At 40.4% G+C, this 24,809-nt stretch overlaps 1 protein-coding gene across 3 annotated transcripts in view; it reads left to right on the forward strand.

Moving 5' to 3' along the window:
- The window catches only part of sez6b (seizure related 6 homolog b), a 276,079-nt gene that overhangs the window by 30,508 nt on the left and 220,762 nt on the right, over window positions 1-24,809 (forward strand). The window contains exon 3 of one of the 3 annotated variants that reach the window (XM_067593808.1): window positions 221-687. In XM_067593808.1, the coding sequence (XP_067449909.1) occupies window positions 615-687 (73 nt within the window). In that variant the 5' untranslated portion in view covers window positions 221-614. Of the gene's footprint in view, window positions 1-220; window positions 688-24,809 lie in introns of those variants that run through there. The other 2 variants (XM_067593809.1, XM_067593810.1) reach the window with 2 other exon arrangements.

A 24,809-nucleotide genomic window follows, 5' to 3' on the forward strand; every position in this document is an offset into this window, starting at 1 on the left:
AACACTCATATCTGCTAACAACTGCATTATAGTGTTAATCAATGGTTTATAGTATAAACCATTGATTAAATGTTTTTATACTGCTTATTAAAGGCAGGCTTCTGGAGAACATGCAACAGTAAGATACAGGTTTACACGTGCACACGTGGTATGGTTTTAAAAGGAGTCCAATCATGATGTAATTGCATAGTTTTTTGTTCAGCGTGTCCCAAACTCTGAGCCTCATTTGGTTTTAAGGTGTTCCATTGGCCAACGCTAGGAGCTGTCCGTGGTTCTGAATGCACGGCGGCGGCGCTGCCCTGAAGAGGAGGCTCCCAGCACAGAGCACAGAGCGGGGCAGCAGCAGCTCTACAGTCTCCAGCCTTCAGTCTGTGGAGTCGGTACAGTCACTAGCCTGTAGTCGTGGTGGCGGACCGAAACTAAAAGCCCCCCGTCTCTGTCAATGAGTAAATTCAGACAGCAAGCCCGGGCTGAAGTGACCGAGAGGAGCGCTCAGTGTGTGTGGTCGGTGTTCGGCGGAGCTCTCAGCGTTTCAGTCCGTCACAGGAAAAGTGTTGATCCCAAGGACGTTCACTACTAAAAGCTCTGAGAAGAGCAAAACGAGAGAGAACGTGATGACTGCGATGAGAGATTATTTTCCTCTCCTGCTTGTTCTGGTGGCGGTGGTGACGGACATGGGCGCTAAAGGTAAGAATTGTCAAAAATATTTACTCTCACGGTTTCCTGATTCTCACCCCGTGGTTAATGAGAGTGTCCAAAAGAGCTTTTCAGCCCTCGACCTCGTTACTCCTAAATTAGATGTTTTTGTTGTGGATTTTCGCTTGGGAAGGTTTCCCGTTTTCACCGTTTTCTTTTGTCAGTCCCTCCATGTGCTCACACGGCTTACTGGTTCCCGTCAGAAAACATACTCCTTAATGGAACGAACACATGAACACTAACAGGGCTGTGTATTTTGTTAAATTTTAGGTTGGGTTTATTTCATTCTATGCTGATAATGTGTGCGTAGCCTACACGTACGTCCCCATTGAAAGCCTATTAAAGTTATGAGTCAAAACACATTTCTATGTAATTGTTTAAGACAGAAAACACACTATAATGCCAGTTAAAACTTCTTATACGAGTCCTCTTTTCCTAGTTTCATTATCCTTCCCTCAAGTTTTCAATTTTCAAAAAGAAGAAAAACTCAAGTAGTCAAACAGGCTGATAAAAATGTCATTTTCCAGCCTTTCAAAAAACTAGAAGTGCTCCAAATGAATGCAGCCTATCTCCTAGTGCTCTAGTCACAATAGTGGAATGGCTGATAGTGTTTTTTTTTTGTTTTTTGCAGCCTCTTTGCATTATTCATATCCTCTGACAAAATAGAGAAGGCAACAAAACATAGGTGACCGTAGAGTTGAAACAAATTTGAACAATCATTCAATATTTTCCACTGCATTGCGCTTTACATTAAGACTCAGAGATTTGTTATTAGTTTCCTCAATAACCCCCTCCCCCCCAACCCCACCACTGCACCCATCTCCTCAAAAATAAATAAATAAATAATACAAACTCTTCCCTGTATTGACTAGATGACACAAAATAAACTTGAAAAAGAAATAAAAGATATCTGAAGACAAACCTGTGCTCTGTCAGTCATCTTTTAATTGGATGTGGCTGTGCAGACACAGCTGACACCAGAACCTTGATAATTCAGGTTGTGATGGGTGCTTATGCCCGTGTTTGTGTTTGTGATGAGGCATAATCACCCTGTGATGCCAAGACAGCACAGACAATGTGTTGACTGGCTTTTTGTATTTTGCATTCACTGCTATAGTCTGGGACCAGCTGCTGTCATGTTAGTGAGCGTGTGCAAGAAGTGGGCGATTAATCAGGAATTGGATGGATGGATGGAGCTGCCTACTCGATTTAGTCAAATACTTAAAGTTTGAATGATGTTTTTGTTAAGTTGGCAGGTGAGTTTCATACTTAGCATTAATTGTTTGGGAATGTGATGTTATGGTGAGAAAATGAACACTTCCTCTTTTACTTGTTTGTTCAGTGATGAGGCCAAGGTGTGCAGTTACCAGGATCATGTCTCCACACACTCACAGTCATACACACTCAATCACACACACACACACACACACACACACACACACACACACACACACACACACACACACACACACACACACACACACACACACACAAAGAGATGCTAACTTATTTGTAGGCTTTCCACAAACAGAAGCTGTGTCCCAATTCTATATTACACACTAATTCTAAGCAGGTTCTGAGTGTCACAGTGGAAAAGTGACCAAATTAGATACACTCAAAACAGTCAGTATGCAGACTGAATTCCTTGGCACTATTGTTCCACAATGCATAATGAAAATGGAGGAGCTACTCCAGATAAAAAATTAAGATCTTGGGAAAAAAAAGGAATTAAACCTCCAAAAAAAAAATGCTTTCTTTATGTGAAGTTAAACAGACAGTGACACTCTAAAGTGGCAGTTTTGTCCAGTGGTGCATATATTGTGTCATTTACTGCTTGTGTAAAACAGTGAAGTATGTTGATTTCTTGTATACTAACTGCAAAAACAGTACACTATAAACAATAATATGTGTACGAGTCTTTGTTGAGGCTGAGCTGTAGGAGAATAGAGTTACAAGCAATATTGCTGTATAAATAAATGGACCACTACTCCTTAATTCAGTTCCTGAGTTTGTAATATGTCATAAAACACCAGTAAAAACACAGAAAATCATTCATTCTTGTATCAGACTGAATTCCTGATGAACTAGAGAGCTGAAAAGACAAAGTGAGTCATGCTGAGGGAGAGGAAACACAAGCCACCATCAGGTAACCCTAACATTGTTTTTATTAAGTGAGCTAATTATTAATATTTGTTAACCACTGATAAATCCATTAGTTACAGCTATAAACACTTATAGAAGATGTATTATTAAAAAGACACACCCAAAAATCATATATTTTCTAAATGAATATATAACATAAACATAGTCTTCCAAGACTTTGCTAGATGTTATGAGTACACCTCAAAACCCAAACATATTCAGTCAACAACAGCCAACTTAACATTACTTATTACCAGGCCCAATACCAACCCTTGTGGGCACGCATGATCTATCAACACTAATGCTATAAAGTCAAATAACATTGTTTTCCACATTGTGGGACTGTGTCACAATTGGTATCATTGGAAACTTTGAGATCTTGAAGATAAATGACCTACCAGTGGGTATGACAGAGTTGTAGAGGAGAAGATTTTACCAGCTGAAGCTCTTAAATGTCTGACATGTTTGTTTTAGGAATAAACATGTTCAGCATCTAAAGCATCTAATCTGTAATGTTTCCTGTATGTACACTAGGTCTTCTTACTGTTCGGTGTCCACCCGTCATCAGGAATGTTGAAATTAATCAGCTTTATGAGATGCTATTCTTGCTCTAATAGACAAGTATCACCCAAGGCAAGTGATACTTCACATTAACAATGGCCATCCTTCAGCCTGCCCCCTGATTAGCCTGTAATCAGCAGTGCCAGGACCCTGCAGCCTCTTCGTCTGGCTGCCACTTCTGGCTATGATACTGATTCAAAGCTCCTCTGTCACTGACGCACAAAACAGCGTGCACTTTGAGAGCTTCTCTCACATAAAATAAACCTTGCATGAAATAAACCAAGTGTCTTTGGGGTAGCTGAATGGCAGGGGTTAGAGAGACCTGTCCTTTTTTGGATCACTGCTGGCCTCAGGCATGATGGTCTGCAACTGACCTTGACCTCTGATCTCTCTGGAAGACAGACAGTTTCCCTGCAGGGATCTATAAAATAAAATTCTCTTTTAAAAGCACACCATTCACAAGGGGATCTGAAAGTATAGTATGTAAGACACATGCCTTGTTGCCATGATGCCTCAGGTTTGAATCTGGCCTGGCACCTTATCCCTCTTTCTCTTTCCATGTCTTTACTGTCACTGCACTACACCAGAGTGTTTGCACATTTCAGCCCATTTGCAACAAATCTTAAATATTTGACCTTACAGATGACCATTATCCAAAGCATGTCATAGTCTCACAGATTTGGCACGTTTTTGTTTCCAGCCCTCCAGGCAGCTATTTGTTTCATGCCTGTATGGTATGAGAATCAGTTTGTACAGACTTGAAACCTCACAGTGATCTTCACGTCTGCTGTGATAATACAGCACAGGCGTTTCAAATTAATTTGTATTTACAGCAACACAACAGTAACTCATCAGAAGTAAAAGACATGATGTTCACTGTCTCAACACTGCTGATGTTCTCTGTATGTTGATTTTTATACAGTGACATCAATAGAAACTAATGGATCTGTGTAACATAGGAAAACATAGCTTGAGAATAATTTATGGGCTAAACATGGTCAGATTAACTAGCTATGAGGCCCTGGGGCAAAAATGAGGTGTTGTATTGACGCCCCCTGTTTCTCCAAATACAAGTGCACACGGCAGACTGAACATGGCATCTTAATTATATTTTGCCTAGAGACCCTCAAACTAGCCGTACTGCCTAACTCCACGTTTGCTGTGTCAATTAGTTTTTGATAATTTGATTAACCCTTTGAACCTGATTGGAGCACTTTGTATAAAAAAATTCACCTTTTCTTCTCAGGGTCATAAATCATTCACCTCATTCTTCCCAGTGATAGTGGAAGCTCTTGTGTTTATTGGGAATTAAAGTGCTCCTTACAACTGTAGATTTTACCATATAATCATCAAATTTAGATGTATTCTAAAATAGAAAAAGTAATCCAGGTGATTATCTGTACATCCAATGTTACAGTGCAAAGAGGAACTGCTAACAACAAATGTAATATGACTTCTCATTGGCCAAGATCAAACAATAATGGGGTCTCAGGTATAGCCCAAATTGAATTCCAAAATTGAAACAAGACAAATAAAAACAATAATGACGCAGCGTTCGATTTTCTTTGTTGTACATTATCAGTACATTTTATGACAGAGCTTAGTCCTAGAATGTCCCATCAGCATTGTTGTAATGGACTGGGCTATCATCTGTCCATTCATATACAGATAATTGTTGTGTGTTGGAAGTAGCTGATGAGGATTGTTCGGTTTGTTGTTTATTGGGTGCTGCCAGTAATGGCAACATGCTAGGTAGCTCAACATGTTGTTAGCTTATTGTCTTGAGCGAGCATGCTGTAAGGGGATGATGTTATAGACAGAAGTGTACACACTGTAGCTTGCTTCAGAGGGTTGTGTTGAGTGTGTGGATGCAGGTTAATGAGAGAATGCCCCCAATGATCCTGTAGACTTGCCTGCACTCTTACACTCACACACAACTTCATATTGAAACCATTTTATTTTTTCTGTGGTACCACATATCAAGGGACATGATTCATGAATGGAAGAGTTTCTGATACCAGAAGAGTTGCTAATTAGTGGCTATTGGTAAGACTTGTGGAACAAACAGAAGTGATGGCTGGACTACTGAGCGGGCCATGGCATCCAGATGAAACTGCCTATAAAGGTAGCGGGGCCAGCCAATGTAGGTTAGCCTGAGCAGATATTGTGTGGCCGGATCAAGCTGCCAAGTATCTCTTTGCTTGGATGAGAGCAGGATTTAAAGGCAGTTTAAAGGTATGTTCGCTCAGGGTTAGAGAATAGTGTCACCTGTCATAGGGCTCAGTAGATTTATTATGACACAGCCTGATACCCGCTGCAGAGCCTAATGATAGGTCAAAACATCATTTAACATGAACACTAGGCTTCCATAGCTATCCTTACCCAACTGTTTGTATATTTTACTATGTGTATTGAGAACTGTCATGCATTGTACCACTCACATGCAAATTGATAGCATTTCTGTGTAACCCAATTTATTTTGAAAGGAACGATATTCAGCATTGAGCCTCAGTGCTCTTACTGTATTGACGTTGGAAACAGCAGCTTTCAGCTTTCAGCCACATCTTGGAAGTTTTTGGCCAGCTAGTGATCCCCAATTGAACTGGTATGGTCTTTTACAACATTTCAACGTATATACAGTACACGTTATAGTCTAGCACTTGTAAGTATCTTCTATGTTTGTGTTTTGGATGTGGTGCTGCTGTCTTGGCCAGGACGCTCTCGTATTCTTCATCTCAGTGTGGCCCTTTCCTGGCTAAATTAAGTTATGCAAGTAAGCATTTCAAATGCACTAGCGATTAGAGTGAAGGAGTGTCTCCAGTTGCAGTAAATCACTGTGCAGACAGTCGGTAGTGAGGTGACAATGTTGCCGTTTCAGCTTTGGGCCAGTTTAAGCTCGGAGCTCAGATCCATGAGTGATCAGTCCTGCTTCTCCTTAATGGTTTACCCTCGCTGCTACACTCACTGCTGATTGCTGCTCTGTTATTCATCAGTTCAACTCTCTCTCTCTGGTTACAGCAGTCTGTGCTGTCTGAGAGCAAGCATCGAGCGACATGAAGAGTTATGGTGGACCTGAAATAGGAACTGTTTTGATGATGTCCCTGAGGTTTTGGGGTCAGGCATTCTGTCCTTTTTCCTTCAGATTACTGCCCAGATAAATACGTTGGCCCTGACTGACCCGCAGCAAGTGATGCCCTGGAGTCCCACCCCCGGAGCCTGCTTGTATTGCCACTGCCTGTCATCATTGTCAGCGCTCTGCTGGGAGAACTGCCTCAAACTAATGGCTGCTGCAAGGCTGACTGGGCTAAAGGGGCTTTATTTTGGGCCAACTACAGCAACAACTTGGTGCACCAACCACACATACACACATTACAGCTTTCAGATTCTAAAGGAGGAGCTGCTCAGTGCTGTTGGCCAAAGTAAGGAATGCAATCTTAAACAACCCACAGCACACACACACACTGATTTGTCTCCGTGTATTAGGACACTGCTAATTTTGTGTACATTTTTCTTTGAGTGGAAGCAGCATGTGGTAGGGTTTCATATATGTTTTTTACAGTGAGGTGTAGTTACACACATCACCATAGGTGTGAGGCTGATGTCAATAAAAAAACCAAAACAAGATAAACTGTGCAAACAACAATTTTGGAGATACTGAAAGCAGGACTCAATTAACCTGCTTGGGGGCCCTGGGGCAAGGATGCACTGCTGTCCCTCTACAAGACAAGGCCTCAAGATGAAAATAACACAGGTGATGCTTTAAGGGCCCTATGAATCCAGTTTATAAATTGCTTTAGTGGTGCATATTCTATTAATCAACAAAATTGCAATTAATAAAATTAGCACAAGATAATTGCACCACAGTGAACCTGAAGTGCTCAGGACCCCTGAGGGTTTAGAGCCCCAGAGCAGTTTCTCGGTTGGTGATTTTTTTCAATTTTCATGGAGCAAGGCTAGCAGTGTCTCTCTACTTCCAGTTTTTGTACTAAGCAAGACTTAACACATCCTTGACTTTTCATGTATTTATTTGTCTGCTGGCGGTTATTTTTGAAAGTTGATACCAACACATTTATGTAGGGCTATAACAAAGATTTTAGAAATATCAAACTGAGGTTGAGTCCAAATTCTCCAAGTGCAACGACCCTACCAAAGAATTATTTGATGAGCCAACAAAAAAGTGCTGTTAAAATTATTTTCACATTTTATTTGTTTTATTATGTTTTGAATTAATGTTATTCTCCAAGTGCCCAACATTACCTGTGCAGCAAGTACTTTGTGAGGATTTGATTTCTTGGAAATTTGTCTGGTAAGATACACTAAATTATAATATTAACTGACAGGTGAGGGCATTCTTCCCTCAATTTTACTTATATCATACTTTCTTGAGGACATGCCTTGTTGAAAGGCCCCATTTACGAATCAAGTTTTAGCATCTGAAATACTTCAGTTGATACAATACTTATGTGTATGCATAGTCTTGAATAAATTTACTTTCAGTCAAATTATTACCACCAGAATATTTTGAAGCCAGAAATATACTTCTGGTGAAGAAATACTAAATACCTTTACGTTTAATTAATACAATGTTTTTACCAAAAGGTAGTGACTCAAAATATCACAGCAGCTTTGAAAAAAAAAAACCATGATGTGTAATTTGTGTAACTGTGGAATGTAAACTCATCCTAAGGTCATGAAAGCTTCAACATTCCCAGAAATCAGCTATGGTCCTTAAATTGCTGATTCATATACAGTACATTTAATCTTAAATCTTTAAATTTGATTATTTTTATGATTTATTCTATATTTATTTTTATGATTTATTTGATCCAAAACCAGTATATAGACAAAACAAAAACCAATTAAAGGGAGAAGTAAGCCTCTGTTTTTTTAATGACATATGATGTCAGGCTGATACTGAAGTAAAGGACAATATTAGCACATCAATATATGAGTGGAGGCGCAGTATGTGCTTGTTAAAATGATGGATGCAGAGAGAACCAGCCCTCTGTAGTTTGAGCTTGTCAGTCACTCTGTGCTGGTATTGATCAGGTGTGGAATCTGAGTGGACTTCATCAATTAGATGTTCCTGCTGGGGCCTGTCAGGAACACCAATACAGTCATTATTTCCACCGGCTTGTTAGATTTTTATTCAGTCCAGGTGGCCATGGTGGCCACTTGAACAGGCCACTGTCTGATAGAGCTTCTGGACTGTGTGAACTGTATCACATGCTGTATGTGACAACCACTGGCAGCAACAAATACTCCTTGAGGAGCTACTCTGTCAGAAATGCACCCAACTCTGTTGCCAGACGAGAACGCTGATATTTGATGATTCTGCCAAACTCTGGATTTTGTTCAGTGAAAAGTTAAAAAAATATTTCTTTTAATGTCTGCATAACTTTTCTTAGTGTGGGAAAGATCATGGTTATTGTTAATAATCAAGACAAATGTTAATTGCTGATGAGTGACATGACACAAACTCATGCATGCAAACCTGAAGTGCTACATGCCCTACCACTTCCACACACTAACGTTCCACATATAGGACACAATACTTTCAGTACTGGAACGGAGCATTTGCAGTGGTCCTAAATCCTGAGGTGTGAAATTGTCCAATATGAACATTTTTGGGGTACTGGTGCATCATTTTATAGCACAGCTAAACAAACTGCAGGCTGAGATCATAATAATACAACAATTATTTATTGAGTACTTTTCAAATCCTATGTTACAAAGTGCTTCACACAAGACAGCAAATTATTAACTGAAAAATTATAAAATCACTAGATTTTATGAGAAAGCAGATAATTTCAAGTAACGTAGGATAAAAGAAAAGAAAATTAAAATAAAAAAAACAGAAATAAAAAATAAATAAAATAAAATAAAAACTTAACTTAATTCAGCCTCTTTGATAAAATGATGTGTTAGGAAGAGATTTAAAAGATGTTACTGACTCAACCAACCAGATTTCCTCTGACAGGGTGTTCTAGAGCCTCTAAGCTCTGCAGGCTGCAGGCTCATATGATAATGATAAAACTGAAATATTGTGTCATTGTTTTAAGAAAAACAACTAAAACAGACAGTCAACTGTGTGGTCTGATACAGTAACACTGAACTCAAGATGTGAAATGAACACATGTGACAGCTTTTGTCTGTAGCATCACATCAATTATGTGCATGTGTTGTTTCCCATTAAATGTGGATCAAAAGGATGATGGAGAAAGCAAAACACTCCCCCTTTGATCTGAGTAAAATAGCTGTTACACCCCTGTGCCGATCAATCAACTGTACAAGGCCCTGATGTTGCTTCAGATGATGGCTGGATTGTAATTTTTATGTACACCAGAAGATAATGTGACTGTCCAGATGAATTTTTTTCACTCATTCACTCATTACACCTGGCCTGGCATTGGGCTTGTGACATGCTGCGCCTGGGCACACCTAGCAGATATGGCCTTTAGATTTACCTCTAAAACACCTGATAAATGTAAAATGTTTTATTTACATCCAAAGAGTTATTTGTAGATGTGTTTTATCACACTTCATTAGTGAGAATTACACTGGAGACAGACTGCAGTGGTTGCCTGGCAGAAACCCATGCTGGCAACAGCCTTTAATTAGACTCTAACCATTACAGAACGCATATGATCATTTCACAACACATTTACTGTCAACACTGAACCAAAAATACTGAAATAATTATATTATGTCATTTGTTTATTGTATAATGTGACTGCAAAGAAATCTTGAAAGAACGGCGAGCTGTTTTCAAAACTAAAGGATCGTTGGTCCAATCTTCCCCTTGTTAAAGACTTTGATATGGTTAGACCGGGGTGTAAGCTGTGGGCCTGCGAGGGCCTGTTTTAAAGATTCAGACTCTTGCTCCATTTCAAAATGAAACTTGAAATCCTCTTTTCCACTGCTACAGAAGATGATTTTTGCACAGTAATTTTTTGCATCATCTTCAGATTAAAGTCAGCATTGTGCCTCTCCTGTGATAAGCAACACCCTCCCCCTATCACCCTCCCCCCACTCACACACGCACACACACATGCACACCCTGTTCCCACCCCCTTCATCATCCCTGCCACGGCAGAAAAGCAATTTGTTCTTGGTGTCACTGATCTGATGCAATCAGCGCTGCTTCACGCTTTTGAATAAGGAAAAGACAGCAGGAAAGGACACTGTGTTTAATTAAAAGACGCACTTTTGTGAATGTGATGATCATATAATTTGGGGTGGAGGATTGTAAGGTTGCGTGTTCAACACCTGCTTTCCGATTACAGCTGATTAACCTATCCAAACTCACCCGTTGCTCTCATCAAGGGCTATTCAGTGTGTCGAGGCTACGCTCTCATTCTAATTGTCTCTGAGCCTCTTCCTCTTTGAAGCGCTCAATTGGAAATGAGTGTTATCAAAATTCAGCGCTACTCCCTCTCACAGGAAATGGGGGCGCTGGGTTCTTTACACACAGCTCCTGACACCTCCTGAGAAGAGCTGAGGGGGCGGAGGGGTGGAGCATTTTCCCTTTTCTCCATCTATCCCCCCTCTTTGCATAACAGTCTCTCTGAAGTGAGCGGTGAGCTTGTGTAGTGTTTACCCTCGTCTCTGTCAGTCAAAGCTGGTTTCTTGAAGGCTGCGTTCATCTGTTTTACAATATCTGTTTCCTCCCCTGTTTGAGATTTCTCATGACAGAGCCTCTCTGAGTTAAATTAGAGAGGATGCAAATGGGATGCGATGTGCTTTGAACTGCACCTGCTTTATGTGTCACCGTCACATCCCACATCCTGTCATCTTTGAACATCGCTCCAGCTCTCTGGTGTATTGGTCTTTGAATAACACGTTGTGACGCGACTAGTCTGAGAACAAGCTGAACGTCTCTCATTTGCTTCTAAATCTGACAATAGAACATTCTCTAAATCCAATTCTGCTCACAGATACACTTAATTCTACCGTAATTCTTGGAATAATTCCCAGGGTTCCGGCTGCTGTGTTAATACTTAGTGTGGCCTAATTGATAGCTGTCATGTTGTAGCTGTCACTCAACATCACGCTTGGGCACCTGGGGATAATTCTTGCAAATCAATGGCCAATCTGAGTTATGTTGGATTTGATGCCTCGTCTCGGCCTAAACGGTGCTCCACTAGCTCTCTCGCTGCCTGTTTCACTCAGGCTAATATCAACGAATCATGCTGCACACATGGCCTGTAACTGCTGCTGATTGACACACAACCCACAGAGGATTTGGTGGTTTGCAGGAGGTGACCAATAAAATATTCACAATACATGAAATCCTACACTCAGTTTAGTAACACTTCACCTTAGCCCCCTGCTCTTTAGAAAGGATTATAGAGGCTGTCAGTTGATCAGTTAATACACATTATTGTAGCTGGCAGGGTTGGATTATCAATCCAGCAAAGCAGGAAACTGCCCCCTGGCCCATAGACTCCCAGGGCTACCAGAGGCCTCAGCTTGTCTGTGTGACAATTCCTTTGTGGTGATTTGATTAATTACAAATGTGTTTGGTGATATGCACCACTAAAACATGATTAATTAGAGTAGGGGTCTACAGCCATGCTAGCAGCTCTGTGATGCTGTATGTAGGTGCAAAAGTGCTTTGAGCTAAACACAAAGCACCACTGAGGCTCATGGGAATTTTTCTATATCAAATTTCATAGCGATCCATCCAATAGTTTTCACTCTGAACCAAACATTTCAACCTGCTGGTGGCGCTAGAGGTCAGTCACCACAGTCAGTGGGCTTCATCCCTTGAAGATCATGAATGATTGTAAAAAATGTCTTGGTAATCCATCCAATAGTTGTTGTGATATTTCAGTCTGGAACAAAGCAGTGGATCAATGAAAGGATACTGTCATCCCAAGCCATTTTTAGCTTGGCCTGGCTAAAAACTAAAGTGGCTCCTGCAATATTACCCAGACAATGACCCTGTCTTATAGAGGAGCGCTGAGTAAAATCCAACTTTGATACCTTTAATATTTTAGTTGGTGTTATGTGCACATGGAAAATATCCTTAAACAGATTTGTGTTTAATGAAAGTAAAGCAAAAACTAAGGTGGTTTGCAAGAATCTGGACACAATGGTTTGTGGAGAACTTTGTCCAGTATCCCTAAAATGTTATTATTGGCCAATTCGGCACCTCACAATTTACATCCAATGATAACATTCAGTGCCAATGCCAAGTTGGGGTGGTGGACGGGCATGTACAGATGCTTCAAACAAGGTGAAGAACTACTACAACATACAGTATAACTGATATAATTAACACATGTAAAAGGCCATTCTGACAATAACCCTGAAATAAAACCTTAAGAAGCTTATAATTTTCTCAGTGAGAAAGTCACTATCAGAGAGTTCTTCATTCAGCTAATCTGATGCTCCAGTTTGCTGTGGTGTTGTATTAGAGTGTATCTTAGTATATTAATATAGCTGGTCTTTATTAATTAAGTTTTTATTAACTGTTAATAAATTATTTAAAATGCTTTTAGGAGATGTAAATGGTTATAAATAGTTCCCGCGTTCAAATAGCAGATTCCCGCTGTGCCATCTTTGAACTGATATGAGAAAGATATTTCACTCCTGATGTAGTAAAACAGTGTGTGTAGCAGCTACAGAAGCTCGCCTCGTGGCTCTATATTTACACACTCTCTTGGTGATGGAGCAGACTGTCATCTGATCATCTATTCACTGTCAAAATGTTACTTGGGAAACAACAACTCAGCACGCTTGGCTTTGACAAGTTGCGTTTGTATTCGGCTTCAACCGCTCCTCATTTCCCTGATGAGCTCTCATTTCCTCCTCTGTCAACATCTCATCTGTCCTTCTCAGGCTTATTTTTTAGCCACCGCTGCTCCCTTCTGCTGCGCATCCTCCAAGTCCAGCTCTCTGAGTCCCAGAGACGCATCGATCCAGCAGCAGCGGCGCAGAACCGCTGTTTGTGCAGAGAATAGGGCCTGTCCGCTCTCCTCTCATGCTCTGGCAGACTGTATACACCTGTCTAATTGGGGCTGGCGTCTACTGTGCATACAGAGCCAAGGGCCTCTCCACAACGATTAGGACTCTGACAGGCTTGGCTCTCTTTTAGACTGCCGCTTCACATTCGCAGAGCTGTTTGGGCGAGGGAAGGGAGGATGGGTCATGGCTTGATGCTCAATGGCAGCAGCAAAGGAAGTTGCTCATTTTTGTGCAGCTCTGTATTTGTATGTGAGAAAGAGAGAAACAACACTTGTCAGTGCAGGCTGTGATTTTAACCCCTGTTTCATGTGCTGACTCCTTGAATATATATTCCAACTATAAGCAGAGTTGCCTGGGGGAGCTGAGGTGAACTCTTGCCAGGAAAGACAATATTTTGGTTAGGGAGGAAGATGAAAACAAATTAGAAGAGGAGAAAAGAACAAACTATCAGTCATTATCTGGGAGACCGGCTCCAGTCGTAATTGCAGGTTACTTGTGATTCTTGTTGGTTTTGGTGTTGTTTGCTGGCAAATGTCTTATTAAAACAACTATGAAAGATGCACAAGTGAAGAGGAGGAAACTGTGGTAGTGCACAAATCCCTCATACTGTGTATGTATGTAGTATGATAATATTTTAATTTGTGCACTGTTAAACCTCTTTCACACCAGCTCCAAACCAAAGTTCCAAGAAAACTGAAAAAAGAGAGTACATAAATTTCGCACTGGAACAAGACCGTCCACCTGAGAAAAATCTGTCATTTCAGCAAGTGTCCCAAGACAACATATATGTTTACGTTCAAGTGGCTCTAGCAGCCACAGTAAATATGGGTGGATGAAAGGAAGAAATCAGGTGACGTTATTATGGAGCAACATAGTCTGTGTAAGGTGGAGGCCGAGGTGGATGAATGGGTCAACAAAACATTGGACTTTTTTTTTAGCATTTTTTATACCATGACAGCCAGCATGCCCTAACCTTAACCACATGGTTCTTATTGTAACCATGATGACCAGGTATTATAAAGCGTGACAATGCATGTATCATGTTATCATAACTGTTTCTAAGCATTTGGGGAAGCTACTTCCTATATGATGGACAACATGAGGAGAAGCAGCATGTTCAGATTCCAATATATTATTTCTAAGTTTCATAACAAAGTGTAGGAAGTAGAACTTGTTCTTTAAGGGTCACTTCCAGTTTGGTGTGAGAGTCTGATCACACATAGTACACAAAGCATGCAGTGATATTGTGTAGAATCTAATGCATATGTGTAGCACAGTCTGTCCTCACAAGAAAAATGACGTATAGGTCTAAAATTCAGGCCAGCAAAAATGACCTTTAGTCACGTTAACGCCCTTTAGCGGCCGTAGTAATTATGACCAGGGGAAGATGATGTCAATATAAGGTTACTTGATAATATGACTTTGCCTTTGCTGCAGGAAACTTCCTGTTTGCTTCCTGTTTCCAACCACAAGTGTCATGTTTCCAACCATGAGTAGGGACATTTTGGGACATCTCTTGCTATAACAACAAAGTTCGCGTAACTTTAAGGAAGTATAAACCATGTTTCAAGTGATCATTTTAACCCAAACCATGATCTTTCCCTAACCCTAACTAAGTGGTTTATATGGCTTAACCTAACTAGACCTTAACCACAACATTGTCACACCATAAAACATCATTATTTTTTAATTGTGATTTATAACAGGAAAGCAACATATTACGGTCCTATGAGTCATGCTAGAGTGCAGAAAATGAGCTGGATATCTTTACAGCATGACGAGAGATTGTTCATGTTATCAAGTAAGTGGGTGCTGCTGATCCTCCAGCGCAAATAGGAGTTAAGCTTTCAGGGCCCATCATGCAATCGCAAAAAGCACCGCAATCACTGCAGACCTCACTGGTCTGGCTGATGTCAGATGAAACGTTTCAGTGGGAAGATGTTTGATAATACTGCTATCAACATGCTTATCTTCCTCAGGGATAAGGACAGGGGTAAGAAAAAAAGGGTTTATGGGAAATGCAGTCTTAGGGCAGAAATAGCGCTGCATAGTGGGAAGCCATTCTAGGATTTTGAAAGTTCTGTTCGTTTGCTGCATAAACAACATTAGGTGAGCTCTTCCAAGTCTTGGATGGATATAAAACTCTCCTCATTGAATCATGAGTACAAAAAATGAATGACTGTGTTCAGGCTCTTTGATAGGAAGTCAAAAGTTTATCCTGTGTACATAATACCTGACTACCTGAGCTTAAAACTCTCTACTGTCTAAAAACCTGATAAAACATTCAGCAGTTTAAATCTGTTCAATTTGGATTTTGGCTGAATGGTAGATGAATTCAGCAACTCTGCTTCAGCTCTGATTAACTTTGTCTCCATTACCAAGGATCACTCAGGTTCATTGGTGTTGTAATATGTGGAAAAATGTGGCAAACTGACTAAAAACAAGATTTCTCTGAAACAAAGCTTATATAGTTTGAAGTGATGGCCATAACATAAACCTATAATCCAGGAGTCTCCTGTGTTGCAGGATGGCCTTGCAGCACTGAGGATTCCATGAAAAGAAAATGTAGAAGTGGTGAATTTACAGTGGGGAGAAACTACACCCTGGCTGTTATTTTCTCATTTCCTTTTGGTAACTATAATATGCCCAGGTCTTAAAATGAAACAAATGGTGACCACATTAATGGCTACAAATGATACAAGTCACACCTTAAATGTTACCGCTCTGTAGTAGTGCTGGTAGGTGTACAGTTGTAGGTCTGTTAGTTATTCAAATGTATAGTGACATTTTGGTGATATAACTGTGTGTCCTGAACAAATGTTCATGTGTAAGTAATCTGAATGAGCAAATACAATGTCTTTTAGGAAACATAATGTGTGGGTCATGTGTTTTTAAAAACAATACGAGAAAAAAATGATTGAGTCTCTACAGGGCTGTAGTCAGGATTTTAGAATATAGAGATCAGTGAGTCCAGAATACAATACTGGTCCCATGACAGATTCCAAATTTCATCTTCAAATCTCTACCACTGTACGCTGTGAAGCAATAGATAGATTCATACAGTAGCATATTAGAAAAGAAATTATTACATGCAAATTGCGAACAGCTTTTAAACACATCACCAAAAAATAAATTTTATTTTGGCCTTTTCAACAGAGTCCAAATTTCCTTTTTGCAGATATAGAATAGTTATATTTCCCCCTCTTTTTATCAAGCAGTAGATAGCCACTATCCATTAGCCAACCAACAGTTAGCTTTTTGTAGCAGCCCTGAATATTTCATCAGGTGGGGGACAATGACATAGTATGATCTGGTTTGTTGTAAGATTCCATGTTACAATCTGGTTGAATGTGGTTTGCTTTAATTCAACAGGTTATGTTATAAATTATGTTGGTGTATGGTTTTTTAAAATTCTGTTCCATGTGCCCCTTTTCAACTTTGAGCACCTGCCCCTCTAAAGGTCTCTGCACAGCCCTGCATTTGAACATAAGAACATAACATAACTTGAACAGAAGAAAGTGGAGATAGGCAGCCAACAAGTGTATGGGTTGGTTTTCCTCCTGTTCTTCACAATTTTTTGAGTCACCAGCCATCACTGGTGTCCACAGTGGCAGCTGCTGCCAAAGCAACATGTTCACAGTGAACTTATCTGCAACCTTAACTAAGGCCTTTAGAAGCCTAAACACACAGGACCCTGACCTCCTTCCTACCACCTCTTTGAAGTGTAATGATTTCACACTTGTACTGGAAAACAATTATGTTTCCTCCAAAATATGTTTGGCGAAGTAAAGTACATGTATCAGTAAGAGTATTTTGTAGGAGGCAGAGCTGTTATTAGACAAACTGAGTGAGCATGGTTTCTCTGTCTTGCTGTTCATTACAGGACAGGGTTTTTACTATATTACCATTTTCTATTCTTCTATTGTTTGATATAATGAAAACGGCTATTAAGAAACACAGTTCACAAACAAATAGCTTATACTGTATTACAGCAGAAACCCAGTTTGTGAAGTTAATGTCTACAGAGGATACATTTCCCATAGATTTGATTAACAGAGTAGAACACAGATAGTATATTTATTTCTAACAGTGAGGTGGCTGAGCTGCACTGTACAGTTGATTACAGCAGGGTACATGTGAAATGTTGACATCTGTGGGGCCCAGGGGCTTGCTTCTTCCCTGTAATGGTCTCTTTAGTGCACTATGCACTGCAGATGATCACAGCCACACTGTTGCTTGTTAACACTATGCCAAGCCATTTGCTTTAAACTGAGGATGATATGAAAGCTGAGACTCGCACAAGCTGCTGTTGCAAAATACTGCCATATGAATGGAGCAAGAAAAGGAAAAAAATTCAGAATGTGCTCTGACGTGAAACATGATTTTATGCTCTCATTTTGCCACTTCAGCTATTTTTTCCTCTTCACAGATATTAGAATGATTATTCATTCAGCAGTTGAATGTGTCGGCACAGACAGAGGGGCTGGATGTGTTCGTGCTGTCAGAGGGAGGAGTATATAAATTATATTGTGAACATTAATTCAGACCCTTAGTGACGTTACTGAAGTATTACATGTTTTTATAATGGTGGGTTTTTCATTTTAAATTGAAAGTATTCATAAATTCAATGCCATATTGTACGAAGAGAGTTTCAGGAGAAATGTGTATTAATCACTTTCACGGAAATGAAGGGCAGGGGTGGGCTTTAGAGAGAACACTGCGCATGTAATGAACTGACCAAGTAAAATGCCACTGACAGTGCACCGCAGGCTCTCATTCTTGCAGTAATAAACATAAAACATGCAAATGCAGAGCAGAGACACAGAATCCTGTCAGAAGAAATCAGCCACATCATTATTTACCTTTAGAATTGTCAGACAGGCTGCAGAGCAGCGCCTTGAGCAAAACAAATGGCCAGCAAAGCCTGGGCATTGCAAATCTGCAAAAGTAAGAGTAATGCCTGCGTGTGTGAGAAATGCAGACTTTTTCATGGTTTCCTTGGGTAACAGTAATATTAAGAGAATTTTGTCTTTGTCTTCATCTTCTCAGCCAAAAACGTCCATGGCTTTCTTATTCCGTGTAGTGTTGCAGCGCCATGAGACATTTGTGAACTACCCAGTGTAAAAATTGGCAGTGTTAGTCATGCAGTATTCTTGAATAAAGCTTAATTATGTACTAAGGAAATGCTGCTGACTGCAGGGGGCACTACGCTGTCTGAATGGCTGGTGGCAGTGAGGAGGACTGAGTTAGATTGCTCTGCTCCCCTACAGTATCTGGCACCTGTTTCCTCAAAGGCTGCTATTCAAAACTCCCACATTGCAAATAACAGGCTGGCACATTACTCCGTGTGAGTGCTGCTGATTGCACACTGTATGAAGAACAGGAAGGAGCATAAAACATGGACCACAAAGTGACTTATCACCAAAACAAATGTATTCATTACTGAAAAACAACCTAATGATCTATGCAACGGGGTGTAAATTCTTCTGACTGTTAGTGATGATTATTGGTGATCAGGAATTGCAACGACAAGCACAACATGGCAGCCTGAGCAGAACTGAGCTACCCCCTCCCCCAGCTGAGCTTTGTATGGTCACACAAGGGTCTGAGTCATCCAGGAAAAAATAGAACAACAACTATATAAGGAAAGAAATTCTTGCCACACAGTGTTTTTGACATTATTCTAAGTGAAAGTGGTATGCCAGTATGGTGCAGAAAAATGTACAAAACACACAGAAATGTAGCAGAGTATACCTGAAAGCATCTACACTGACAGTGGAAGTATAGATGTTTGGGTTAATCATGGTCGACAGTCGTCTCCTCCCACAGATGAAGGTAGTTGATGTGAATGTGGACGTTAAAAGTAAAAAATGGAAATTTGGCCAGTAGATATATAGTACCAAGCTAGCAAGAGATATGCAGGATAGTGGCTCACCATTTCCCCCGTGTAGGCGGATCACTTGGTCTTTAGCGATCCCTATCCATGATCCCTGATACCTGTCTGTTGTTGGAACAGCTGATAACATCACAGAGCAGAAAAGATGTGTCATCTGTTCAAACTGGAACACATTTAGTGGAAAATTTAAATTTTGTAGATTATTAGATTAAAAAAAACTCTTGCTCTTACTCTTTTAAATTGAAATTATTTGCACATCTGTTCTTATTTTCTTTCTTTCTACTACCCAGTCCCTGTGTGTCAGTTAGTTTGTGATTACTTGATTAAACACATATTTGTTTATTGTCCTACACACACACACACACACACACACACACACACACACACACACACACACACACACACACACACATACACACACACACACACACACACACTGTTTTGAGTTATTCTGGCTGATTATCAGTACTCCTTCCACCACTGGTACTAAGATCAACCAATTTCCAGATCTCTACAACTTGATTTTCATACTGTATGTAAATGAATGGAAACCAATGGCTGCTTGGAAGAACACTCCAGATCCTATAGTTTGTAAAATGATCGGCAGTAATGCTAAATATGTGATCGCTATAAACAAGGCACAATGTGCAGTATCACTGGTATGACCTTTAATGTTTAAATTTAAAAATCTACTTTGGATGTGAACAAAATTGTTGTTACTTTTATTCTGACATGATGAATCACAGAATCTACATTTCTAGCAGACACAAAACCAGAAAATAACACATAATACACTTATTTTCACATGAAAATAACGTAATGCAACAATCCAGTCCAGTCACGCTAACTTCTCTCAGGAATGTCATCCTTGTAAATATGCCTGACAGCAGCCAAGAAAACCATAATTACCACAAACAATGCAGCAACGCTGATGGCACAGATAAAAACCAGACAATTCCTCCTAGATAGTTGCATTGCTTTTGAACACCTACTCACTCGACTGCTGGCGCTGCCCCTGTCATGAGTTATTCTGTCTCATTCTTTCTGCAGAGATACTGGCTTTTCATGCATTGATTGAAAGCCTCATTCTCAAAGGAGCTGATGCTGAACGGCTGACAACACTATAGCCAGTAATGGCTTCTGCTCCATAGTGCAGACGGAAGGTGCTTTCAGTGTCATTCTTCTCTACTCTCGCATTTGTAGCCCCCCACAAATTACACTAAGGATCAGTGCCACTGCCTGCTCTTCATTTCCACGTCTACGAGGTCAACCGCTGAGGTATTTTTCCGTGGGCTGCTTTTCAGTTGATATTGCTATTGAAGTCTTCGATGAATGGAGTACAAGGCCATTCATCACTTCATTTCTGCGATTTCAATGAAAAGATGAATACAAGTCACTTGCCTGCAGAGTGATGCTCTCAGAGCTCTAAATTCCTTGTTGTGTTCTGTGACATGTTTACCTTTCCTGGTGTGGTACAGTACAGTGTATGTTCAGTGCAGAGAGGCAAACAAACTCCCACAGTCTCGACAAGATTTCGTCTTCTTTAGTTTTCATGGTTGCTGTAGCAGGAAAACAGTTCTACATGGAAAGGTACGATGAAATATTTAACACTGTAGACCGATTCTGTTAGTTTCAAAGTGAATGTAGAGAGCACTGAAGGGAGAACTGCACAAGCCCACAAAGGCAACGTACTCTGTGCAAGGTTACACTCAGCTCTGCCTTATTTCTAATAGAACAATGTACAAGATTTACATGGTTACATATTACATACAACATAACAGTACCAGTCAAAAGTTTGGACCCATCTTCCCATTCCCTTGAATGAGAAAGTGTGTCCAAACTTTTGACTGGTACTGTGCATTAAGTAAGACCACACAGCATCTGTACATTGCTGGAGATATTAAATACCTGATCTACTTTAGGGACATTTGGGAAGATGTCAGAAGGAAAAATATAGAATAAACTATCAGATTTTTTATCCACATATTCATACACATATTTCATGACTCTTTTTTAGACTGGGGTTAAGAGAACTGTATTAAAAACACAGAACATACATACCTTTTGATCTGCTTATTTGAAATTGCAGATATCTATTCACATACCTGAATAATTCAAGGGAAACAGTCCTTGAACAAATAAGCACATTTATTCAAATAAAATAAATGTTTGTAAACCTCAGTATAGGAGCAGACATCTAGCCAAATCTGATACCAAACCAAAATGATTTGACTTTAATTGATTTTCCTTAAAGGATAATTCCAGCACATTGCAACGTGGGTCTCATATGAGTCTGTTTGGCCATCATTCCTATCAGTTATGATTACACTGCATTCACCAAAGCAGAGTCACATGACTTGAACTTGAGTCAGACTTCAGATAACCAAAAAAGACTTTGACTTCAACTCTCATGACTTCACTTGGCCTTTTGACTTGCAATGACTTGATTTCCCCTCAAAGCCCAAGATAAAAAATTCAAATGACATTACATTTGGTGAATGATGTTCTATGATTTTAGGAATCCAAACACAAAGTTAACTCAGGACTTTACTGCCAAGACTTGAGATGCTTCTGTATCAGAGTAATTGCTGAGATCACACCTACTTTGTGAGAACAATATCATTATTACTGATAGGAACGATGGCCAAAACTACAGGCTGCACTTTGAGGTCAACCTTGCTCAACAAAAACAGCCCAAACCTGACCCAATGGGTCCATACACAGACTTAGGTTTTGATTTGGTAGCAGAACTGTCATTCACTCAAATCCTACCAATATTGGCAACTGATGTAGCAGACCCCAGTACTCATCTGCCTGAATGTGGGATTCTTTATTAGAATCCACTTTTAGAATATAGCAAAGATTTAACATGATGAGTATTGTGGTTAAACTGACTAAGCCATCAGCACCTATTATCCCCATAAACTTTCATTATCTAGTGAATATGTTCTCTCCTTTAATTTTAAGTGCGGAAATTAGATTCATTAAGATGAATTCTCTCTTAAATTATGGCAATATAAGATACTTAACAGAAAGTAATAGCATGTCCAGTGGCTGGTTTCAGAGGAGTATGCTTTATTGTAAATACTGTGCACCATCTAGCCTTTGGTTTCTACTTTATTTGTTGCTATGGAAAGAATTAGTCACAAACACTGAAGGAAAAGCCCAGCAGATAATAGCACAGCCTGCGGAATTCAGTCCATTGTCACAAGGGTTATAAGTGGGGTGACAGTCAGCATAGTGGACATGTTAACTGGCCTTGCATGTGCCTCTTTGAGACTCCCATTCACTTCCTTCACCCTATTTCTCACAGCATGACCTTCCCACCTTTCTCAGGTGTCTCGATGGGGGCGAATCTCCAAGGAAAGGCAATTTAGAACAGCATTAACCACAAGCTGGCCTCTGACCCCACACTACAGCTTTAAGCTTCTGACAGAACAGCCATGCTCACTACTGTTGGTCGGCTGGAGTAAAGAAAAGCATGCTGAAACACCGGCAAACACACACACACACACACACACACACACACACACACACACACACAACACCCTGGGGACTCCTTCACCTGCTGACCTCTTACAGAAAAGGGGATTATCACAGGCTGTGCTGTGAATGCTAGAATTCCACGTTGACCTTGCAGCAATACTGCATTGAGCTTGAGATACATTGATAATGACCAATAACTATTCTGGAGCTGAATTCAGTTAGACAATACAGGTTCTGTACTCTAACTATTTCAGATAAAATGAGACTATGTTCTTTATGATGTTTTAAAAAAACATTGAGAACTGAGTTTCAGTTAAGTAAATTAACTGAGGTCAGACTGGACAAAATGGTAAATGGACTGTACTTGTATAGCGCCTTTCTAGTCTTCTGACTACTCAAAGCGCTTTTACACTACGAATCACATTCACCCATTCACACACATTCATACGCTGAATGGGTACAGGGGCTACCATGCAAGGTCCCAACCTACCCATCAGAGAAAATCTAATCATTCACACACTGATGGCACAGCCATCAGGAGCAATTTGGGGTTCAGTATCTTGCCCAAGAACACATCGATATGCGGACTGGAGGAGCTGGGAATCGAAACACCAAAAGAAAGATCAGTGAATCTTGAAAAATGCAGTGATTTTGAATTTTAACGTTCGCATCTTCAGTGAATTAACCCTTTTACCAGGGTTTTTTGCTTGTTTTTGCTCTTCTTTTATAGGTTTATGGCATAGTCACTATATAGTATGCCATATCAATCAATCAATCAATCAATCAATCTTTATTTATATAGCGCCATATCACAACAGAAGTCATCTCAAGGCACTTTTCACATAGAGCAGGTCAGACCATACTCTTTAATTTACAGAGACCCAACAGTTCCCCCATGAGCAAGCACTTGGCGACAGCGGTAAGGAAAAACTCCCCTTTAACGGGTAGAAACCTCAAGCAGACCCCGGCTCTTGGTGGGCGGCCATCTGCTTTGACCGGTTGGGTTGAGAGAGAGAAAGAGAGAGGGAAAGGGGGAGGGGGGACAGAAGAAAAACAATGACAACAACAAACAACAACAAGCACAAGCAGCAACAGCCAGGGAAGGATGCCATCAGGACTGTGAAGGACCGCGAAGGTTCGGCCCGGGAGTCAGGTTTTTCTGTGAGATGAGAAAGCACAAAAAACTCCGGGGAAGAAGCAAAGTTAGTGACATGCATTGATGTTACATGAATGCATACAGATGGAGAGGAGGAGGAGGAGAGAGGAGCTCAGTGCATCATGGGAAGTCCCCCAGTAGTCTAGGCCTATAGCAGCATAACTAAGGGCTGATCCAAGGCGAGCCTGGTCGGCCCTAACTATAAGCTTTATCAAAAAGGAAAGTTTTAAGCCTACTCTTAAACATAGAGAGGGTGTCTGCACCCCGGACTGAATCCGGTAGATGGTTCCATAGAAGAGGAGCCTGATAGCTGAAGGCTCTGCCTCCCATTCTACTTTTAAAGACTGTAGGGACCACCAGTAAGCCTGCATACTGGGAGCGCAGTGTTCTAGTGGGATAATACGGTATTATGAGCTCTTCAAGATATGATGGTGCCTGACCATTAAGGGCTTTGTAAGTTAGGAGAAGGATTTTAAATTCTATTCTAGATTTTACAGGAAGCCAATGTAGTGAAGCTAAAATGGGAGAAATGTGGTCTCTTTTTCTAGTTTTAGTCAATACACGTGCAGCTGCGTTCTGGACCAGCTGGAGAGTCTTTAGAGACTTGTTAGGGCAGCCTGATAATAAGGAATTGCAATAATCCAGCCTAGAAGTAACAAATGCGTGAACTAGTTTTTCTGCATCTTTTAGGGACAGGATGTGCCTGATTTTTGTGATATTACGTAAGTGAAAAAAGGCAGTCCTTGAAATTTGATTTATGTGGGAGTTAAAGGACATATCCTGATCAAAGATAACTCCCAGATTCCTTACGGTGGTGCTGGAGGCCAGGGTAATGCCATCCAGAGCAGCTTTATCATTAGATAATGTGTTTCTAAGGTGTTTAGGGCCAAGCACAATAAC

This window comes from Thunnus thynnus, chromosome 7 (genome assembly GCF_963924715.1).
Source record: "Thunnus thynnus chromosome 7, fThuThy2.1, whole genome shotgun sequence".
NCBI classification, from domain to species: domain Eukaryota; kingdom Metazoa; phylum Chordata; class Actinopteri; order Scombriformes; family Scombridae; genus Thunnus; species Thunnus thynnus.